The sequence below is a fragment of the Myotis yumanensis genome, unplaced genomic scaffold, assembly GCF_028538775.1.
Source record: "Myotis yumanensis isolate MYYU_CA2020_CCGP unplaced genomic scaffold, mMyoYum1.0.hap1 SCAF_5, whole genome shotgun sequence".
In the NCBI taxonomy this organism is placed as follows: domain Eukaryota; kingdom Metazoa; phylum Chordata; class Mammalia; order Chiroptera; family Vespertilionidae; genus Myotis; species Myotis yumanensis.
The window spans coordinates 103,183,906-103,205,461 of record NW_027223756.1 but is presented as its reverse complement, the minus strand read 5'-3'; the positions used below and the strand labels follow the sequence as shown (position 1 = coordinate 103,205,461).

The window sequence follows — 21,556 nt, the reverse complement described above, 5'->3', positions numbered from 1 at the left end:
ACTAGGATTATATGATTCAGGAAGAGCCAGAAGAAAAAGACGCAAAGGCAAGGTGTGTGGGAAGGGGTACAGGGCTGCCATGCTCTGAGTGCCACTCTCTCTGAATCCCCAGGTGTTCACCAATCCGGAAGCTCTGGAACCCAGTCCTTTTGGATTTTTCTGGCGGCTTTATTTCATTCGCATGATCGATTAAATCATTGGTCACTGGCAATAGAGCTCAATCTCCAGCCCCTCCGTGAGGCTGGGATGGGGGTGGGGCCAAATTACAACTCTGTAATGACTAGGTGGTTCCCCAGGCAGCTAGACCAGATCCTCACGGCTTTCCAAAAGTCATCGCCTTGACTAAAATGAGCTCTGGAGTATCTGAGAGGGGCTTGTTAGAGACATCAAAAGACACCCTTATTTCTCTTATCACTGAGGAAATTCCAAGGGTTTTAGGACCTCTGTACCAGAACCTGGGTAAAAAACTATATATAAACTAGAGGCCCAATGCACGAAATTCATGCAAGAGTAGGCCCTCGCACCCCACCCCACCTGCCTCTGAGCCCAGGCTGCCTCATGGCCCTGCCCCCCCACCCACTGGTCTCTCTGGAAGGTCATTCCGCTATCCGGTCTAATTAGCATATTAGCTCTTTATTATATAGGATGTATAATAAATCTCAATGTCACACCTGTCTGTTTTCCCAGACCCAGAGCCCATCATTTCTCCAAGGAGCCTTGTTCTTTTAGTGGAAAAGGCTAAAAAACAACAAGTTATGGTGCCAGATGTGTGTGCTCATTGGTCCTGGATGTTACCGTTCCTAAGTCCTCAAAGCAGAGCCAGGAACAATACCATGCTCATACACACAGCCCTCCGCCCCATCTCACACGTGTTCCGCCCACCTGCACATCGTGAAAACCACGAGTTCGGAGGCGTTCTTCCGCTCTCTCCTTGCCCCTCTCTGTATTTTTTGTTTGTTTTCTTTCTCTGAGAAACCTGATGCTCAGCAGACTTCACGACATTTATTTGCTCAGCCCCGTGTTGAGCAATTCTTGTCACAATTCATTCTTGCCAAGATTCTCTTTAAGCCCTAGCCAGTTTGGCTCAGTGGATAGAGCGTTGGCCTGTGGACTGAAAGGTCCCAGGTTTGATTCCGGTCAAGGGCATATGCCTGGGTTTGGGCTTGATCCCCAGTAGGGGGTGTGCAGGAGGCAGCCGATCAATGATTCTCTTTCATCATTGATGTTTCTTCCTCTCTGTTCCTCTTTGAAATAAATAAAAATATATTTTTAAAAAGATTCTCTTTAAAGTTCAAATCGTCCCGCCATGGCCAGCGGCGCCTCTTCACCTCGCTCCTGTGTCCTTGGCTGTGTCCCATCAGTTTTTGAGCACGTTTACACTTTAAGGCACAAAACGGTCCAGATCCGCCTTGTGCTTTCTCAGTCCCAGCCCGGAAATCAGCCATTTCCCAAGTTCATGTTAGTGGGAATTGACATTTAAAACTGGGATATGAGCCCTAGGTGAATTCATTCCTTATGAACTAGAAAATAAATACGCTGTATACAAATATGTAAGTTAATGGATATCTTTAATGCAATCATATGTCTCCCTTCTCCCCCCTTCCCCCTTTCCTCCCCCTTTGCGCAGTGAGCACAGTGGCTCCTGGCAACATCAATATGTTCTCAATCCTATGATACACACAGACAAGCTTGGGAATTGCCTATTTTTTAAAAGAAGAAAATTATAAACACACAGACACATCTACGCAGGCCAAGCCCCTGTCTGTTTCCCTTCCGCTGTGCTGTCTGTCTGTCGCCTTTGCTGGCATTTTGGCGGCTAGTCCTCCACCCCGGCGAGCGCGCGCCTCACCAAGGGTCCATGGGGGGCGCCGAGGGCTCGTAAGGCTGTGCCCAGGTGTCACCGTCCTCCTCTTCGGGGACGCGTGTTCCTCGAACGGGCAACGGGCAGATGGTGAGCGGATCGGGGCGTGTGCTGCCGTCGGGGGCTCTGGGCCTAAAGTACGCACAGAGCGGCCCCGAGAAGGTGTCGGTGAAGGTGAAGATGTGGGAGCCGTCGGACACGTTGAAAAAGGCCAGCTTCCCGGCCTCGCAGTCCAGGAAGATGCCCACTCGCCGGGGCGGCACGCGCAGGGACAGCGCCCGGCGCTGCGGCTCCAGCACGAAGTACTCGCAGCCGTTCCACAGCCCCATCACCCAGTAGCCCGCGGCCGGGCTCAGGCGCGCCGGCCCCGCGCGCGCCACCGCCTCCAGGCAGGCGCCCAGGAACCAGCGGCTGCGCCGGCCCACGTCCACCTCCCAGTAGTGGCGGCCGGTCCGGAAGCGCTGGTGGCTCAGCACGCACGTCTGCTCGGTGAACCGCTGCGGGTCTCCCGGCACCGCCCGGAACAAGGCCGCCCCGCGGGAGGACACGCTCCTGCCGTCCTGGGAGACCTCCAGGCTGGGGTGCGCTGAGGCCGAATCCAGGGTCACGTTCACTGCGCAGAGGCTCTGAGTCAGTGCCCTGCAGGGTGCCGGGCCCTACCTGTCTCCTCCCAACTGGCCAACCTCTATGTTTGGAGCAATTGGTGGAATATTCACCCCCACCGTCACCCCAAACACTGGGAGACTGAAGTGGCCTGCAGGCACCCGGGGCATTTGAATGTGATAAGAGGAACCCTATTTCCTTCCTGACCTGGAAGGTTCCTGAATTCTATACCGGTGCCTGGTGCCAGTGCCTTGGAGAGGAGAGACAGCAACAGGCAGGCTCCTGGGGATGGGGAGCTCACGGCCCTCAAGTCCTGGTCCAGGGGAGGGAGCCTTGGGCTGGGCTAGTCCAGCTGTCTCACCATCAGTGTGGCCTAGAGAGCATCACTGAGCTCTGAGCCTCAGGTGTGTGTGTGTGTGTGTGTGTGTGTGTGTGTGTGTGTGTGTGTGTTTGCCTCAGTTTTACAGCAATTTTAGGATTTTATTTTTTATTTTTTTAAAATATATATTTTACTGATTTTTTTACAGAGAGGAAGGGAGAGGGATAGTTAGAAACATCAATGAGAGAGAAACATCAACCAGCTGCATCCTGCACACTCCCTACTGGGGGTGTGCCCGCAACCAAGGTACATGCCCTTGACCAGAATCGAACCTGGGACCTTTCAGTCCCCAGGCCGACGCTCTATCCACTGAGCCAAACCAGTTAGGGCACAAGTCTAGGATTTTAAAGCTGCAGGGGACCTCTGAGATGATCTAGTCCAGTACCCTGCCATCACCATAGCTGCCGGAACACACCCATTTGATGGATGGGAACCCAAAGGATCCCTCTGCCAGACCATCTGAAAGGTTCCTTGCAACTCTGCATTGGCTCCTGCAAACAGCCTCCTGCAGATGGAAAGACCCAGTAAAACCAAGAAAGATCCCTAGCTGGTTGCTCAGTGGTTAGAGCGTGGGCCCTACACACTGAAGGGTTGGTTGTGGTTTTGATTCCAGTCAAGGGCACACACCTCAGTTGCAGGCTTGATCCCCGGCCCAGGTCAGGGCAGAAGCGGGAGGCAACCAATTAGCAATCGAGGTGTCTCTCTCACATCATGTTTCTCTCTGTCTCTCCCTCTCCCTTCCACTCTCAACGAAAATCAATGGGAAAAAATATCCTCTGGTGAGGATTAATAAGACCAAGAAAGATATATGCTTGTGGGGGTATGTATGTGCACACCAATGTATACCTGTGTGAGCTAAGCACATCTATGCATGCAAGCATGTATGTGTGCATATGTGCATACGCAGGCGTGTGGGTGGTGTTATATCTGTGCAAGTGGACTTGTGTGTCTGTGTATGCAGGCTCATACTCGGCTTCTGGACAGACTCCTCCTCTAATCTCAGGTCGCTCCACCTCCCTCTGTTTAAAGTCCAGCCAACCTAAGTCACATCATTCCTTGGCCCCACCTCCAGTTACCTGCATATTGCTGGGCTGCTCTCCACTCTGAAACCAAACAGAGAGGAAAATGAGGCTCAGGGGGCTGAGTCGGTGTCCCTGGGACTGTGAGGGATGCAGGAGGGACACTGTAACACTGAAGAGCCCTTTCCCACCATGACAGCTGGTTTCGGCCCATTTTCCGGAGGATTCAGGATGGAGTAAGGGGCTGGTGTCGGTGCTAGGTTATACCCAAGCTGCATGCAAAGCCAAAGTGTGCTCAGGAGGGTGGGACCAGAGCACAGAGCCCAGGACAAGCAGTGCGGGTGTCTGCAGGATGGAGAGAAAGCCTCCGCCTGGGACTGGCCAGCTCGGTCCCCAGGAGGCCCCGCTGAGGCTGGCTCCTGTCCTAACGCGTCCTCTGGAAACCTGTCTTGCCTCCTTTCTTAGCGGGAGCCATTCACCTCAGAAGAGGAACCCCCACCAGCCAACTAGCACATGAGGTGCCCAAACTCCTTAGTGTTCAGAGGCATGCACGCTGAGAAAACAGCGAGAATCACTGCTCTCTACTGCCTGGCAAGCTTAGCACCTGGCTCACAGGGAACGGGGCACGTGGGGCTCCAGGCACTGCCAATGGCGGGACCCCTCTATCCTACTTGGCGACATCCTCCCTGGGCCAGCAATCCCCTTCCTGGGCGTCCATCCCGGAGAAGCCTCCACACAGCCAGAAGGCGGCATGCTTGTGTTGCGTGTGGTGGAGTGGGTTAGAGCAGGCTGGCTGCTGCCTCAGGAGGGCGGCTGGCTGAAATGGAGGCTCGGCACCAAGGGGAAGCAGGCCAGATGTGCATGTGGCAGCAGGATGGGTATTAAAACACCGTGATGGTGAGAAAAGCCAGGAGTAGCATGAGATGTAAAGGTAATTTACATAAACTAAAATGCATGTGCACAAAACAAGTGCACATTTTGCAAGAATACACAGAACAGAGGTGGGTTTTAGATTGGTTGCTTTATGGGGGGATGGAGGGAGACACAGGGAGAAATGTTTACGTGTGGGGTAGCATGCCCACCCCAGACCCACAGGTCAGTCTTTGAGGGTTGGCACCAGGAGCTTAGGGGATTCTTACTTGCAGCCAGGCTTGGCACCCATGCTGTACAGTATGCATACACCTCAGGACAATATGAAAAACTCGAATATAACCTCTACCAGTGGCATAGACTAAGTTATGCTGAGTGAGGCTGTGGAATAAATGGGAGGAGATGTGGTTTGGTTGATCAGAGAGAGTGACTGGGACGCTGAGATGTAAAGTGGACAATGGGGGAGAAATGGACTTCACTCACCAGCCTGGCCTTCAGCCCTCCTCCAGTCTGAAGCAGTTAAGGAAAAACACGGAATTAGAACACCAGGTTCCTGCAGCTTCCCTGCTCACAGGTGGAATTTGCACCCACTCCGCCCCCTCCCCTTCCTCCTGCCGCCCAGGCCCACAGAGCCAGCGGTTCCAGCCTGGCCATCACACCTGGTTGGGAGACCAGAACGTACCTGGGTAACCAGATGCTAAAAGGTGGACAAGAAGGAACAGTTCCAAGAGGGGTCACTTACCAAGCTCTGACTGCACCTTTCCTATAAGCAGAACAGAGGACGCATCAGCCTTGGGCTGGCTGGACCATTTCCCAAGGCAGCCAGGCCACTGGGAAGGTGTTTCCTCAGTCTTATCCCACCGCTCCCCTCAAGCCCATCCCAGTTTCTGCACCCTCCCCTGCAGGATCCCTACACCTGTCCCAGTCTTTGCTCTTAGGGCAGAAATCCCCACCGCGGGAGGGGCGTGGGAGTGGGAGCAGGTCTTGGCACTGAGGAGCCTCTTCCCAGGGCTCAGGTCTGGTTTGAAGAAACTACTGCTCATCCGCCCTGAAATCACCAGCTGTCCTGGCTGAGTCCCCCCACGGAGCGCAGCCCGCCTGCGCCTCAGGAGCGTGGTGCATTATTTAAGGGACGGGGCGGACAGCACACTGAGTTGTTTCTCCTGGCCGGATGCCAGGACTGATCATTTGCCACTGGAAATGCATGCCTTTGACCTGTCCGCCCTGTATCTTTTAAAAGTAAATGCCCTTGAGCAGGGCAGCGCTACGCACTCCTGTAGACGATACTATATGCTATACCACTTCCGTGCAAGCTCACGGTGCCACCCTTGCCAGTGGCACTTGCATTTAAAATAGAAGGCCATCCTAGGAACATGAGCCAGAGGGCTACACCTTTAAGTGGAATTGTGAGCGGCAGGGAAGGGGCTGGGAGGGTCTGTCCAGAGGGTCTGAGTGAGGCCGGGCCTCCGGGGCAGCTTCGCTAGAGTCCGTTTGTGAGAGAGGATGGGGAGGCGCGGAGGGACGGGTTAAGAATGAGATCTTTGCCATCTATCGCCGTCCAAAGGCCGCGCATGGGGTGCGTTACGTGCGCGCGGCGCCCAGAACATACCCAGCTCCGCGGTGAGTTTCCCTGGAGAAGGAACGAAGAAAAGAGGAAATCTCCATCAACGAAACGCTGACGCCTCGCTTTCCAAAGTGCACAGCCTCGGTCCCCGCGCGCTCTGGGGACCAGGCTGGGCTGGACCGCGCGGGGAGCGGGCCCGGGCTCCGAAGCGAGGGCGTCCCCGCGCTGCTCCCAAGCCGCCCAGTCTGACTCCCCCTGTTTGCCCAGGGCCCCTCTGGAGGCGCCTCATCCCGCTCACCTCGGTCCTTGTCCGCCTGCACCTTCAGCTTTTCTGAACGGAGAAAGGAAAGGAGCAGGTGTGGGCAGAGTCCCGGGAGGGCCCCCGCGGCCGCCCCGCCCCGCCCCGCCCGCGGTACCCAGCGCCCGCCCCGTCCCGCTCCCCGCCCGCCGCCCCGCCCCGCCCCGCCCCGCCCCGCCCCGCCCCGCGCGCACGGCTCCCCGCGGTACCCAGCGCCCGCCCCGCCCCGCCCCGCCCCGCCCCGCCCCGCCCCGCCCCGCCCGCGGTACCCAGCGCCCGCCCCGTCCCGCTCCCCGCCCGCCGCCCCGCCCCGCCCCGCCCCGCCCCGCCCCGCCCGCGGTACCCAGCGCCCGCCCCGCCCCGCCCCGCCCCGTCCCGCCCCGCCCCTCCCGCCCCGCCCGCCCCGCCCGCCCCGCGCGCACGGCTCCCCGCGGTACCCAGCGCCCGCCGCTGCCGCTGGAAGAAGCACAGCGCCGGCGCCGCGAGCAGGGCCAGGAGGAGCGGCAGGCCGACCACCGACGTCCAGAGGAAGGCTGTCTTCCAGGGCGCGGGTCCGGGGAGAAACGCGTCTGGAAGACACCCACGGGCGTTGTCTTGACTGAGGCGTCTCTGCGCGCTCCGTTCCCCGGGGGCTGGGCCCCGGGGGCCGGGAAACCCCGCGGGCGACGGGTTGGGGAGTTGAGCCTCCGGGGCCGCGCCGCCACCGACCAGGGGCGCCACCCAGGCTCGGGGAAGGTGGGTCCCGAGGAGCTGCGGGGCCTTGGACCGGCTCCGCGGGGAGGGAAAGCGCGCAAACTGGGGACGGACCAGCGGGCGCCGGGGAGAATGAACCGGGGAGTCAATGACCCTCCCCCGCCCTGACTGCTGTCGCCCGGCGCCTTCGGGCCAGGGCTTTTGCTGATACCGGAAACCCACTTTGCTTCTTGCCAACCCTTGGCTTCTACGTCTCATCGCTTTTGGAAGAATCGATGGCAAAGCCGCGCGGGCGGACGGACAGCCCGCCCTTTCCTCCCCGGGTCCCCTCGGAGGCCGCTGCCGACAGTTCACAGGTGCAGCACGGAGACTAACCCTTTGGAAACCCGAGTGACAGTTTAACAGGGTGATTCTGTGTCTGCGGCAGTAATTATAAAAAATTGGTGCTTTCATCTCAGTGGCCTTTTAAAACTTTTTTTCTTCTTGTTATCGTGGTTCCATACACATCACATAAATGTACCATCTTGGCCGTTCTTAAGCTTACAGTTCAGTGCAACCACCAGAACTTTTCTTCTTCTTCCCTACAACGTAATTCAGCTGTTTGTGTGTTTCTCCCCCTGGAATGTGAACTGAGGACGGGTTTGGAGCACGTCGTTGGTCCTCAGTAAATACTGTTAGGGGTCACAATAGGAACAGTGTCCCCAGTAAGCACTCACTTCCCAGGTCCCCGCCCTCCTACCCAGGGAACCTCTATTCTACTTTCCGTCTTTATGAATTAACTACCTTATGAAAGTGGAATCAGACAACAGGTGTCCCTTTGTGTCTGACATTCCACTTAGCACAATGTGCTCTTTTGTTTGTTTAATTTTTCTAGCCGTGCATTTTTATTATCTGGTACGAAACTACTGGGCCACGCGGATTGGTCCTTCACCTCAGGTTGAGAGCAAAGTCTCAGGATGTGATGCCACCCTGACCAGCTACCCTTGATCTTGTCCCTGTTCCTTCCCCTCCCACCTCCTCCAATAGCCACACACAGTCCCACCTCAGGACCTTTGCACTTCCTCTTCCCTCTACCTCAACGCCCCCCTAATAGATATCCATGTGACTCACACCCTTCATAAAGCCCCGTGCGCGGCTTTGCTATCGATTCTTCCAAAGATGTGATGAGACGTAGAAGCTAAGTGTTTACAAGAAGCAAACTGGGTTTCTGATATCAACAAAACATCTACACATCTAAAAAAATAAATAAAAATTCCCTGGTGTAAGAAAAGAGACGTCCCCTTCCCTTTCCCCTTTCTTAGACCATTTTCTTTGGAAAACTTGTAAATCTTTTCTCTAGCCTATTGAGATGTATGCAAATTCTTTTGAAAGCTAAATAAGCCTCCCACCAGCCAGCTTTACACCCCAGAACGTTTCTCTTCGGGAGCTCAAAGCCATCTCTTTGAAATGTAAACATCCAAGAGAAAACACCTCTATCCTGTGTCCTGGGAATTTCACGGAGGCACCTGGCTCCAAGTTGTAGCTACATCCTTGTCATAAAGATATGCGATGTTTTAGCTTCCCTTTGGGTAAGGACCATCAGCTAAGGTCACCCTGGCTGGGTGCTCAGTTGGTATCATCCCAATGTGCCAAGGTTGTGGGTCAGGGCACCAACAAAACTCAACCAATGGATGCATAAGTAGGTGGAACAACAAGTAGATTTTTTTTTCTCTCTCTCTCCCTTCTTCCTGCCTTTTCTCTCTCTCTAAAATAGATAAATAAGTAAAAAGGACAATTAGCTAACACAGATGGCCACCCCAACTGCCAGCCATATTTAAATGAACTATGTGGACTGTCAAGTCCTCTTACCTGAGGATAAATCATCATTTATAAGGATGAAATCTCTTTCTGTTATTATAACTATTGATTTGGACCCTATATGGATAAACGGCTCATAGATTGGGTTTGTCCTCAAGACTTAAAAACAACTAGAGCCATGAACATTAAACCTTTCAGCGGGAGCCTCAGAAAAAGACTTTGATGTTAAATGATGGCCTCACCTTCAACTCACTGCCTGACTTCTTCCCTGATCCACCACTTTTGAGTCCACACACACCCCCCACCCTGTCTTATCAGTCTTCCCTGCTTCATTATTCCATACAGGCCTAACACCTTCTAATGTACAATGTAATTCACCTGTTTGTGTGTTTCTCCCACTGGAATGTGAACTGAGGATAGGGGTTTGGAGCACATTGTCGGGCCTCAGTAACTACTGTTAGGGATCACATTAGGAACATTTGCCTCCTGTGAGTAGGGTTTCTGGGTTTTAGCTGGTGGTCTTGTAATGGTGGCTCTCGGGGGCCTTCTCTGTTTACGGGTGGGGTTGCCAATTGCATTCTTAGTAGGTTCCTGATATCCAAATTGCTGGCTTTTCAGATGTCAAGGTCAGCTCACCCCAGCCAGGCCCCCATACTATTGTGACCTTGTAGATGGACTTTGGGACAATGGACATGGAGGATGTGATGATTAGGAAGATGAAAGTGAGCCAGCACCCACTGACCTGCTATTTGGACCACAAATTCTTTCTTCTGGAGCAGAACAGGGTTCTGGATGGAGCAGGACACGTTGCTGTGGGCCCCCTCTTGGACGACCACAGATGTCTCCAGACTGAACAGGCCACGGGCGTCCTGGGTGATGGCTTCGAACTCCGGAGGCAGGCACTGTCCCAGGTGGCCTCTCCACTGAGCCTGAGGCTTGGGGTACCAGCCACTGGAGCTGCACCTGAGCTGAATGCCTCCTTTCTTGAAGCCCTCAAGGGAGATGTGAGGGTCTGACCCCATTCCTGGGAGAGGCAGGAGTGGGAAGGATTAGGCTCCTTCCAGAAGTTTTGGTTAAAGCTTATCATTTGCAGTCACCATAAGGCATCACGAACTATGACTGCTCTGAGCACACATGGGCTCCTAGCCTCCACCCACGGACTGCCAACGAGGAGTCCGTTGGAACATTTGGAAACATGAAGGAGGCACTCGAAGGGGCTACTGACATCTAATCTAATAAAAGGGTAACATGAAAATTAACTGTCCCTCTGTCACAAAGATGGTGGCGCCCATAGCAGCCGGGGCGGGACGCTGGCGTTGTTGCCCCAGCAACGAGGCCAGCGTCCCACACCCCAGCGGTGGAGGGAGAGAGGGTGTCTGGGCAGGCAGCATGCCCTCAGCCCAGCAGACACAATGCAGGGCTAGGGGTGTGCTCCCGGTGGCCTCCGCACAGCTTGGAGCACGCCCCCACCCCAGCAGACACAAGCTGTCAGTAGGACATTCCCCTGAGGGCTCCCAGTCTGTGAGGGGGGGTAAGGCTGGGCTGAGAGACCTCCCCCCAAGTGCACGAATTTCATGCACTGGGCCTCTAGTTTAGTCATATTATGCAAGGGACAGTCCCCGAGAATGAAGAATAATCTCTCCCCAGAGTTCAACAGCTTGTCTTCTCTCTCTCCTGAATCCCACCACGGCTCAAGTGCCTGTGATAAACACATTCCTTTATCGACTCATCCTTGTGGTGCTAGCTTTACGTTTTAAATATGCAAAACGTTAATATGGTTTAAATGCCAATACTGTAAAGATGTATGTCAGGAGAGCCCCAGACCTTTCTCCATCCTTTCCATCCCCTCGCAGCCCCTGCCTTAGGGAACTCATTTCATTCTTTTCTACGTATCCTCCCTGTGTTTTGTCTTATGCAGTGTTTCTCCTTCTTTCTTACACTAAAGTTTACACACTATAGAACATCTCATGCATCTTGCTTTCCTTTTGTCTGAACAACCTGGAAATCACTCCGCACCAGTTCGCAGAGCTGCTGTGTCTCCAGGTGCGCGGTATGGATCATCCCACATGTGACGGGCCACACTCAGCACCCGCGCTAGCTCATTGAGGTTGCTCCCGCTAATTTGCAATTACAAAGAATGCTACACAGATTAAACTTATCCCTATGCCTTTCTTCTATTTAGCTGCGGGCGGTGTCTCTTCAGGGTAAACTCCTAGAGGTGAAATTGGTGTTCAAAGGTAGGTGCGCAGACGACCCTGCACTCGCTGAATCCCCAGGCCCTGGCGCTTTGGGACCTTGAACTTTGTCTACATGGTGCAGAGGCTCCTCCCCACAATCCCACCAATTTTAAAGTTTTTGCCAGACTGAGAAGTAAAAAATTGCATGTCAGTGTGGCTTTAATTTGCCTTTCACGATGAGTAAAAGGGATCAATCATCTTTCCATATGTTTACGGGCTATCTGTGTATCTTTTTTTTTGTGAACAACATTTTGTTGTTCATTTCCTAATTTTTTTAACAGAGCAATTCCCCTGTTCTCCGCGCTTCCCCGTCTACTCTGAAGCCAAGCAGTTACATCCAATGGACCCTTCCCTACGGCCCCCCCCGCTGGCGCTCGGCCAGCTCACAGCTCACGCACCTGCTACCTCCAGCTCCCACACAGCTTCCCCGGAGAAGGAGTCCTCGCGGGAGAGGAAGCGGCACCCATAAGAGCCCTGGTCGGCGGGGAGCACGTCCTGGAGCTGCAGGATCACGGCGCCATCCAAGATGTCGTCCTTGATGAGTGTGGTCCTGTTCTGGAACTGCGCCATCTGCCGCCCCGGGAGCTCCCGCCGGTCCTGGTACAGGTGCACCACGTTGGAGGCCTGGCTCCGGAACCAGAGGATCTCCATGTGCTCCGCATCTCGGTAGGGGGACAGGTGGCACGGGAACTCCACCTCTTCCCCAACATTCGCCAAGATGGACTCCCCAGGGCCAATCACCTTGACCTCCTCTAGGATAAGAAGACAGAACAATGGCCAAATACAGCTCTCCTCACATATAGGCCTTTGTCATATCCCTTTGCAGCTCAGAAATCTGCAGTAAACCATTCGGACGAGGAAGGTGAGACACCCTACAAGACAGCCATCAGGTTTCTTGAACAAGTTATTGTCATGAAAGAAAGGAATTTGGCCCTAACCGGTTTGGCTCAGTGGGTAGATCGTCGACCTGCAGACTGAAGGGTCTCGAGTTTGATTCTGGTCAAGGGCACATGCCCTGGTTGCGGGCTTGATCCCCAGTAGGGGGCGTGCAGGAGGCAGGCAATCAATGATTCTTTCTCATCACTGATGTTTCTATCTCTCCCTCTCCCTTCTTCTCTGAAATCAATAAAAATATGTTTTTAAAAAAGAAATGAATTGGTAATTTCTGAATAATGGGAATATTTTCTTTTTTTGTTTTGTCTGGTTTTATATTTTTTATAGTGTACATATACACAGCCTCTGTAACAGCAAAGGGTATTAAAATAATCTATGGGGCCTTAGCTGGTTTGGCACAGTGGATGGATCGGCAGCCCATGGACTTAAGGGTCCCAGGTTTGATTCCGGTCAAGCACACATGCCAGGTTGCAGGCTTGATCTGCAGTGGGGGGTGTGCAGGAGGCAGCCGATCAACGATTCTCTCTCATTATTGACATTTCTATCTCTCTCTCCCTCGCCCTTCCTCTCTGAAACCAATAAAAAAAATATTTTTAAAATAATAATAATAATCTATGGGGCTCCTTGCCTTTTCTTTTGTTAATCCTCACCTGAGGAGATTATATATATATTTAATCCTCACTCGAGGAAATTTTTTTCCATTGATTTTTTAATATATATATATATATATTTTATTGCTTGAAGTATTACAAAGAGTATTACATATGTCTCCTTTCCCCCCTCCCATTGATTTTTAGAGAGAGTGGAAAGGAAAGGGAGAGACAGAAACAATGATCTGAGAGAGACACATCGATTGGTTGCCTCCTGCATGCCCCTGAACAGGGCTGGGAGCCTGCAACCAAGGTTCGTGCCCTTGACCCTATTTGAACCCGGAACCCGTCAGTCCGCAGACTGATGCTCAATCCACTGAGCCAAACCGGCTAGGGCCCAAGGATATTTTTTCCATTGACTTTTAGAAAGAGTGGAAGGGAGGAGGAGAGACAGAGAGAGAACATGGGTTGGTTGCCTCCCACACACAGGATTGAGCCTGCAACCAAGGTACGGCCCTTGACCAGAATCAAACTCAGGACCCTTTAGTCCACTGAGCCAAACCAGCTAGGGCACTTTACTTTTTTTAAAATTTTTAACCTAAAAGTCAAATCCTGCCCAGCTGGCATGGCTCAGTGGTCGAGCATTGACCTATGAACCTGGAGGTCACTGTTTGATTCCTGGTCGGGCCACATGCCTGGGTTGCTGGCTGGATCACAGTGGGGGGCGTGCAGGAGGCAGCCAGTCAATGATTCTGTCTCCTCATGGGTGTTTCTATCTCTCTCTCCCTCTCTGAAGTGGATAAAAATATATATTTTAAAAAAAGGTCAAATCCTTCCTTGAAGATGTTTATTTGGGGGGTACACTGAACTTTATTGATGGTGCACTACAAAGTAGGGCTCCCTACGCCCCTCCCCTCTTCAGGGGTCTGGGGTGGAAACTGTGGAGGTCAGGAGATTCTCAGTGTGTTGAGGGATTGATCTGGGGCCAGGACTCCCCAGCAGCTGAGGGCCCCCTTCCTCTCGCTGGGGCTGGTGGTCCAGGGGGTTCTTACTCCTCGGAGGCCATGGGGACCATAAGGTCCACCACCCTGTTGCTGTAGCCAAATTCATTGTCAGACCGGGAAACGAGCTTGACAAAGTGGTCATTGAGGGCAATGCCAGCTCCAGCATCAGAGATGGAGGAATGGGTATCATGTTAAAGTCACAGGAGACAGCCTGGTCTTCAGTGTCGCCCAGGATGCCCTTGAGGGGCCTCTGACGCCTGCTTCACTCCCTTCTTCATGTCACATATTTGGCAGCTTTCTCCAGGCGGCAGGTCCGATCCAAAATCGACACTGTGGGCGGGACACGGAAGGCCACGCCAGTGAGCTTCCCTTCAGCTCAGGGATGACCGGGCCCACAGCCTTGGCAGCGCCAGTAGAAGCAGGGGTGATGTTCTGGGCAGCCCCTCGGCCATCACACCACAGCTTCCCAGAGGGGCCATCAGGGTCTTCCGGGTGGCGGTGACGGCACGGACTGTGGTCATGAGTCCCTCCAGGATGCTGAAGTTGTCATGGATGACCTTGGCCAGGGGGGCCAAGCAGTTGGTGGTGCAGGAGACATTGCTGACAGTCTCGAGGGAGTTGTCATGGTTCACATCCATCACAAACATGGGGGCAGCCGCAGAAGGGGCAGAGGTGATGACCCTCTTAGCTCCACCCTTCCAGTGAGCCCCAGCCTTCTCCATGGGAGTGAAGACACCAGTGACCCCACAACATCCTCAGCACCAGCATCTCCCCATCTGATGTTGGCGGGATCTCGCTCCTGGAAGATGGAGATGGACTTTCCACTGATGACAAGCTTCCCATTCTCAGCCTCGACTGTGCCTTTGCACTTGAATAGAATCCTACTGGAACATGTACACCATGCAGTTGGGGTCAATGAAGGGGGTCATTGATGGGGACGATGTCCACTTTCCCAGATTTAAAAGCAGCCTGGTGACCAGGTGGCCACAGTTGTTCACTCTGACCTTGACGATTGTGTGTCAGGGTTGCCGCTGGCTCTGAGCGGGAAGACAAGGCTGTGTGATGAGCAGGAGGAGCAGAGAGCCATGCCGTGGAGACTTCTGTTCACCAGGATCTTTCATTTGATCATCCTCTTTCTTGGCGTGTCCATCTGGTCCCTCCGGTTTCTGCAATTCCCAGGAGAGGTGCTAGTCTTGCTGCCGTTCTTCACGAGCTGTTTCCTGCCGCCCAGCATGCCTCACTCTTCTCTCTGCCTTCTGGGAACCTCCTTTCCTTCCTTCGAAGATCAGCTAAAAGCTACATTCATCCCAAGCTTAACTAAAACCTCACTCCCAGCTCTCCCATCATGGATCCACCCCCACTTCGGTGGGGCATGGTGGTGCCTTCTTTGTTCACTCCACTTGAGATCCCTTGTGGCCACGGGTGAAGCCCCAACACCCTTCCAACTAGCTTCCTTCTCCAGCTCCCTCACCCCCACACCTGATGCCTGGCCCTCTCCCTGGGTGCACCCTCCCTCAGTTTACCCTCCACCTGTCATCTTTCTGCCTAATATGTACCCTGCAAGGCTCTGCTCAGACACGTCCTCCTATCTAGGGCTCTTTTTGGCTTTCTGGGAAAAAAAAAAACCCCAAATGATTCTCTTAGCTCTGCTCCCAAAACTTGGGTACATTTCTCTTGCACCCTGATCACAAACAGCTGGACAGATGGATTTAAAAGTATTTCCCAACTGGCTCAGCCCAAGCACAGACCAGTAAGAGTTTCTTGGCACTCTCTTGCTCTGCCCCGGCCATGCTTGTGAGCTGTGGGGAGTGTGTAGGAATATGCTGGGTGGCTGGAGAGATGGGGAAAGAACACTGCGGGTGGGGCTGGCTGGTGTGTGGGGCCGATGGCTCTAACCCAGGGGTGGGCAAACTTTTTGACTTGAGGGCCACAATGGGTTCTTAAACTGGACCGGAGGGCCGGAACAAAAGCATGGATGGAGTGTTTGTGTGAACTAATATAAATTCAAAGTAAACATCATTACATAAAAGGGTACGGTCTTTTTTTTTTTTTTATTTTTTTTATTCATTTCAAACGGGCCGAATCCGGCCCGAGGGCCGTAGTTTGCCCACGGCTGCTCTAACCACTGGGATGGAAATGTTCTTAAATACTAGCACCCGGCATGGCTACAGATCTCAGCTGGGAGCACCTGCAGGAAGGGTAGGTAGGAGCTGATATGCTCACGTCCTGGCTGGCTGGGCTGCAGATCGGATACGCTACCTGAGTTTGACTCCCGAGGCTGGAGGAAGAGGAGGAGGTGGATGAGGAAGACAAGACTGCTGGGCTGAGGTACCCGCTGAAACGAGTCCAGGGAAACTGGGGACTTTACCATCTCCTCAGCAGTAGGGTCACCTGTAGAGGGACAGAGATGCTGGGGTGACACAGGAGAGCTGGAACCCGGCCCCTCGGGCCAGAGGTCTATCAGTGCCTTAATGATCTTTCGTCTGGTTTTTAACAACCCCAGTACCTGGCTTCTTCTAAACCAAGCATGTCAAACTCGTGGCCTGCAGGCCACATGCCTCATTTATGTGGCCTGTGTTAGCCTTTGAGTTTAACATGCTTCTTCTAAACCATAGCCGGATGTGAGAGCTGCTTCTAATTTTACCAGGCAGCTCTGTTAATGGCATCACTGGCCTTGCCTGGCCTCACGGAGCCACATGGGGACAGGGCCCAAGGTCCCAGAGGAAGCAGTTCCTGAGGTTCACATTGTTTTAGAGCCAGAAATAGAGCCACGTGTTATACTGGGGCTCAGCTAGTATTTAGTGACTTTCTACAAAGGGAAATCTATAAAAACTCTCACATGCATTTTCACTCTCCCTGCCAGCCCTGTTCCCATTTCCCTTGGCCTGGAACATCAGGTCCACAAAACAGATGAACAAACACCGAGTTCTGATCTCTCAGAAATGGGACGCATGCCTGGCAGCTGCTGACCAACTTCAACTGCACCTGGGACACCTCCCTCCGGTCCTAGACCCTCAGGTGTGACCTCCAGGAGGTTAGCTGGTGACTGCCCCGAGTCTATGGCATCTTTGAGGCCACAGTGATGGTGTGGTCCCATCTAGCTACACCAACCCCCACATGTGGTCCAGGAAACCCACCCCCAGTACAGGTGAGGGCTGTCCCTCTTACTCCTGACACCACCTTGGGACTTGCAGCATGTCCCACAGTCCTATAGCCAGTGAGTGCGGGCAGCCGACGCATCTTGGGAGATACACAATCCTCTCTACATTTGTCCTTTGTTTAGTTGTGGGACTGTAGGCAAATTTTATAACTGGCGGAACCTCAATTTCTTTGCTTGAACAATAGAAGAAACCAATGCCAACTCAGAGGGTCGCTAAGCCTCCCACAGCTTGGCTGGGTGCTCTAAAGAAAAGTCAGCACCTCCCCCCTCCGCCTCCACCTTCTAAACAGCTGCTCGCCACCCTCCACCTTCCTCCGGAGACGCATCCCCCTCCTTTCACTCCATCATAGCACCCCAAGGGGTGAGGGAGCCCCATGAAGTTTCCACTCTCATCATCCTCAGCCTCCCTTCCCCCTCCTTCTCCCTCCCACGCCGCGGTTTGGTTTCCTTTCACACAGACCTGGGACACGGCACATGCTCCTGTGGTCCTGTGGCCGCAGAGCCCCAACCAACGGTCAGCAACACCACTGGCCGGGTTGAGATGAAAGACTTGAAAGCTGCTGGGTTATTCAGCAGGAGAGGGGCCAGAGGAGGTGTGAGGCTGACTTAATGGGAGAGGGGAGACTCCCCAGGGGGCCCTGAGCTGGAAGGACGGGGTCAATAGAATACCATGGGGGTGGGAGGTGACAGCCTGTGAGGTGAGTGGGCCAGGGGCGAGGGGCCCTGCCCTCCAGGAGCTCACAGGAAGGGGGAGGGGGAGACAGGCTGGACCAGTTGGTTTGTGCTTCGGGGGGGCCTCTGAGGGGGAGGAAGTCAGAGTCCCTTCTGGAGGGTCCTGGCTGTGTTCCAGGCCAGCAGCTACTGCGGTGACTATTCACACAATAACCAGACAGTCCAGCCTCTCACCCTCCGGGCTGAGGGCAACAACATGTATGTGTCAGGCCTGGAAACCAGCAGCAAGAATCCCAGAACAGGGGGGTGCGTTTCCTCTCCTCCCGTTCTCTTCTCTTTTGGGTCTCGGTCTTTACTTCTGGACTCTTAACTAGAGGCTCAGGAGGGCAAGACCATGAGGTCTATTAGCAGCAGCCAGACAGGAGGGCTCAGGACACCTGACGGCTCTGTTTGGACTGGCCGGGCTCTGAGGACTTAGTCCAGTCTTACGGTAGTTGTGACCTGAGTCCTCTGTGGCAGCCATGGCTCATCAGGCCCACAGCTGGAGCGGGTGTGCTTCACAGGAGGAGCGCATGCCCCGATATTCCGGGGGGCTGGGGCTGTCAGCGTGTTCCAGACCCTGAGATTACTGTAGGACTGCAGGTGTCTGTTGTGATGCACCCATGTGATTTCTGTCACCAAGGCTGGAGGAGGCGGTCTCTCTCTCTCTCTCTCTCTCTCTCTCTCTCTCTCTCTCTCACACACACACACACAGTAATAAAAAATTAGCACAAATCGAGACCTTAGTATCTTACCAATCACTTACCTACACCAGAGTATTAAGACTATTATTGCCACAGACAAGGAAACGGAGGCACGAAGAGGCCAGCTGACCAGCCTGCGCCAGAGGTGGTGGTGGAGAGGGGGTTCAAGCTCTGCGTTTCTCTGAATCTCTCATCAGCAGTGCCACGTGTCAGGACTGGGTGCCCCCTCAGTCTCCTGTCCCCCACCCATCGTGACCCCTGTAGGGACCTCCCGGCCACAGCCCTTGCCCTGACAGCACCTCTTGTGCACTGAGTCCCCAGGCGTCAGCCCCAAAACCAATGAGCCAACCAACCAACCACCAGCCAATGAATAGAATTCTAAAAGCCCCCTCAAAACGGAGTCTCCCTTAGAGCGCGTGAGCAGCATCTTCTCGAACAGAAGGCACGTGCCCTGTGGTCTCTTTGCTCCCAACACACAAGGCTGTGCCAGGGAAGCCTTCACTCAGAGGGAGACAGTCTGGCAGTTCCTGAAGGGGCTTCAGAGGGGCTGAATGCCCTGTGCTACCGAAAGGAGCTTTTAGGGGTAAAATAGGCGGGTTTAGGGAGTTTTAGAACCTAAGAGGGTCCTTGGGGGAGGAAGGCTTGGAGCCCGTAGGTGGGGGCTTGGAGCTGCCAACAGGCATCCATTCACCGAGAACAAAGGTGCCACAGGATAAGGGGAGAGGGAGACACCCACTCACAGAAGATAGGGAAGCCACGGGCACGGGGAGAAAGGAAGCAGACTCCCACAGGGAACAGAGAAATGCCCACACATGGGAGAAGGGGGAAACAGATTTCCACAGCAGACAGAGAATTCTACCGCTGAAGGGGGAGAAACAGGGGGAGTGTGAGCTTTGAAGCTGATGTTCTACCAACTGGAAGGCAGCATCAAGAAGCAAAGAACTGCAGCCTTAAGAAACCTTAGAAAAAAGGGGCTCAGTGGGCCACCCCCTTGGGGACCCCCTCCCCACGTGGGAGTCTGTACTTGTTTCCAATAAATTTCCACTATTTTCATTTGCCATCTTTTGTCCGTGGCTTCATTTTTCAACTCCACCTGGACAAGAGCCTGGGAAAGAAACCACCCTTGCATCCTGCGCAGGGAAATCCCCCGCCTGCCGCCTGCCGCCTGCCGCCTGCCGCCTGCAGCTCACCCTCCTGACCTCTGCTTTAGAGGCTCGGTCCTCCGGAGAGCAAGGACCCTGTGAGGGCGCACTTCCCCCTCAGCTGTGACACCACAGGGCATGGATTTCAGGTTCTGGATTGGGTGAGGAGGCTCTGCTGTGGGAAAGGCCTGGATGCGCTGAATATTCGGGGAAGATGGAGGGGTCAGTGGGGAGGGGATGGACAGACGCGGGGGTTTCAGGCGGGAGCTAAGTTTTGCTGGTGGGCACCTTCTCCCTGCTCTCCAGGGAGCCTCGGCGTGTTCCCTCCTGGGGACCCGGGAGGCGGGGGGTGGAGGGAAGGAAGGCTCGGCCACACGGGCGCACAAATGCTGCCGCCGTTGCCAGGGGAAGCCCAGGTGTCCCCATTCCTTTCCTCCTCACGCTCCCCCCCCCCCGCCCCCCGGCCCCCTCCAACCCATTCCAGTTTGCTCCTCCTGCTTCTCCAGTTCCTAGAACTCACCCACGGTCTCCAGATGGCAGGTCCCTCAGCTTTGAGTATCTCTTCAAAGGTTAGTTTGTGCTTTTGCTACTTTCGTGAGCTTCGCCCAAACCCGAGCCCGGGATAGGGTTTGCACCTTGGCCGTCCACAAGCTGCGGATGGACCGATGCTCACTGGCTCGCTTTGGTTTGATCTCAACAGGCCCACAGGGAGCTTCTACCCCGACCCCCAGGCAGATGAACCTCCCCAAGAGGGGCCCTCAGCGGAGCTGCATCCCCGTGGCCACACTCCAAACCCCCTCCCTGCAGCCAGGCCCTGCTGGGAAGATGGGGCCAACCTGTGCTCGCTCAAGCAGCCATCATTTTCTGCTTCCCGGCTCTGAGAGGCGGAGGTTCGGACAGGCCTGGGAGTGAGCCACGTACCTGGCAGGCTGCGGCCGAGGGTCCGAAGTGGCAGACGAGTCCTGGCGATCCCAACTCTGGGGCAAAGAAGATGCTCGTTGTAAAGAGTCTTGGTCCAGTTGAGGGGCAGCTCACGGGTGACAAGTCCCCATCTACCTTCTACCTTAACACACCCGCTGCTTGCCCTGCCCTTTGCTATAAAAGCCACGAGAGATAGACAAAAGGAGGAAGTCCCTGTCACATCCTGTCTCTGTGAGGCAGATCGTGAATTAAATTTCCATGAAAACCATTCCAAGGGCTTAAAAAGAGGGCAAAGGTACCTGGGGGTTTGGTAGAGACGGCAGACTGCGGATGCTCAGAGCGGTGGGGCGGGGGGGGGGGGGGGGGGGGGGGGGCACTCAGCTGGCTGACGGGGGCTTGGGGCTCCAGGGAGGCAGGCCGGCCTCGCTAGCGGGCCCCTCCCTCCTCACCATCACAGCAAAAGGTACAGACTGGCCTGAAACATCACTAACTGAGGGTTAGGAAAGATCTGGTGCCCAGCTCTTAATGAGATCTGCCCTCCTCTTAGGCCAGGGCGTAGGATAGGCTGGGGCCACCGCCGTGAGTAAAGCTGCAGGAGCTGGTCACACACAGCTTGGAAATGAAATGAAGCCTGTCCTGGGAATTGTCTAAAGGAGAGGAGCTCAGGAAAGAGGCAGCCATTCACCGTGGGCCCCGCTGTGCCATAGGCCGCTGTACAACTTCGGTGTCAGTGAGAGGAGTGCGGTGGATCGAGGTGCCAGCAGCCTGGCTGCAACCACAGTGGCACACGGCCGCCCAGCACCTGTGGGCCACACGGCCCCAGGGACTCCCAGAAATGCCTGCTGTTCGGTGGCCTGTGCAGGTGCTAGGCTCTGGGTGACCAGGGCGGGTGGGTGACCTGTTACGTGCAAGCAGCCGGTGCATGCATCCTGGGCTCATGCGTGCACAGAGATGTCCTAGGACACGGGGCTGAGTGGTGAGCGCAGGTGACGGAGGCAGGTCCCCGGGGCTGGGAGACACAGGAGAGCTCAGGGACAGATGAAACTTAAAATGGACACTAACCAAGGAGCAGTGCCAGGGAAGCGATGAGGGCGCAGGGGAGGCGGTAG

The 21,556-nt window shown here is 54.6% G+C and overlaps 1 protein-coding gene and 1 pseudogene across 4 annotated transcripts; both read right to left on the bottom strand.

Annotated features, from left to right (window-relative positions):
- Nucleotides 1-1,551: 1,551 nt before the first annotated feature.
- Nucleotides 1,552-20,726, bottom strand: LOC139011305 (butyrophilin-like protein 9). 4 transcript variants are annotated; one of them, XM_070416813.1, is made up of 12 exons: nucleotides 20,448-20,726; nucleotides 20,047-20,177; nucleotides 16,069-16,200; nucleotides 11,720-12,073; nucleotides 9,827-10,108; nucleotides 7,032-7,163; nucleotides 6,595-6,627; nucleotides 6,342-6,362; nucleotides 5,475-5,495; nucleotides 5,216-5,242; nucleotides 3,920-3,946; nucleotides 1,552-2,474 (listed from the first exon to the last, which is right to left on the bottom strand). In XM_070416813.1, exons 3-12 carry the CDS (start codon nucleotides 16,178-16,180, stop codon nucleotides 1,846-1,848), a joined length of 1,638 nt encoding a protein of 545 aa, XP_070272914.1. In that variant the 5' UTR covers nucleotides 16,181-16,200; nucleotides 20,047-20,177; nucleotides 20,448-20,726; the 3' UTR covers nucleotides 1,552-1,845. The 4 variants fall into 4 exon arrangements, with proteins under 4 accessions (XP_070272914.1, XP_070272913.1, XP_070272915.1 ...); XM_070416812.1 differs by lacking the exon at nucleotides 20,047-20,177; XM_070416814.1 differs by lacking the exons at nucleotides 20,047-20,177; nucleotides 20,448-20,726 and adding an exon at nucleotides 18,447-18,616.
- On the bottom strand, nucleotides 13,037-15,972 carry LOC139010077 (glyceraldehyde-3-phosphate dehydrogenase-like; annotated as a pseudogene).
- Nucleotides 20,727-21,556: the final 830 nt, after the last annotated feature.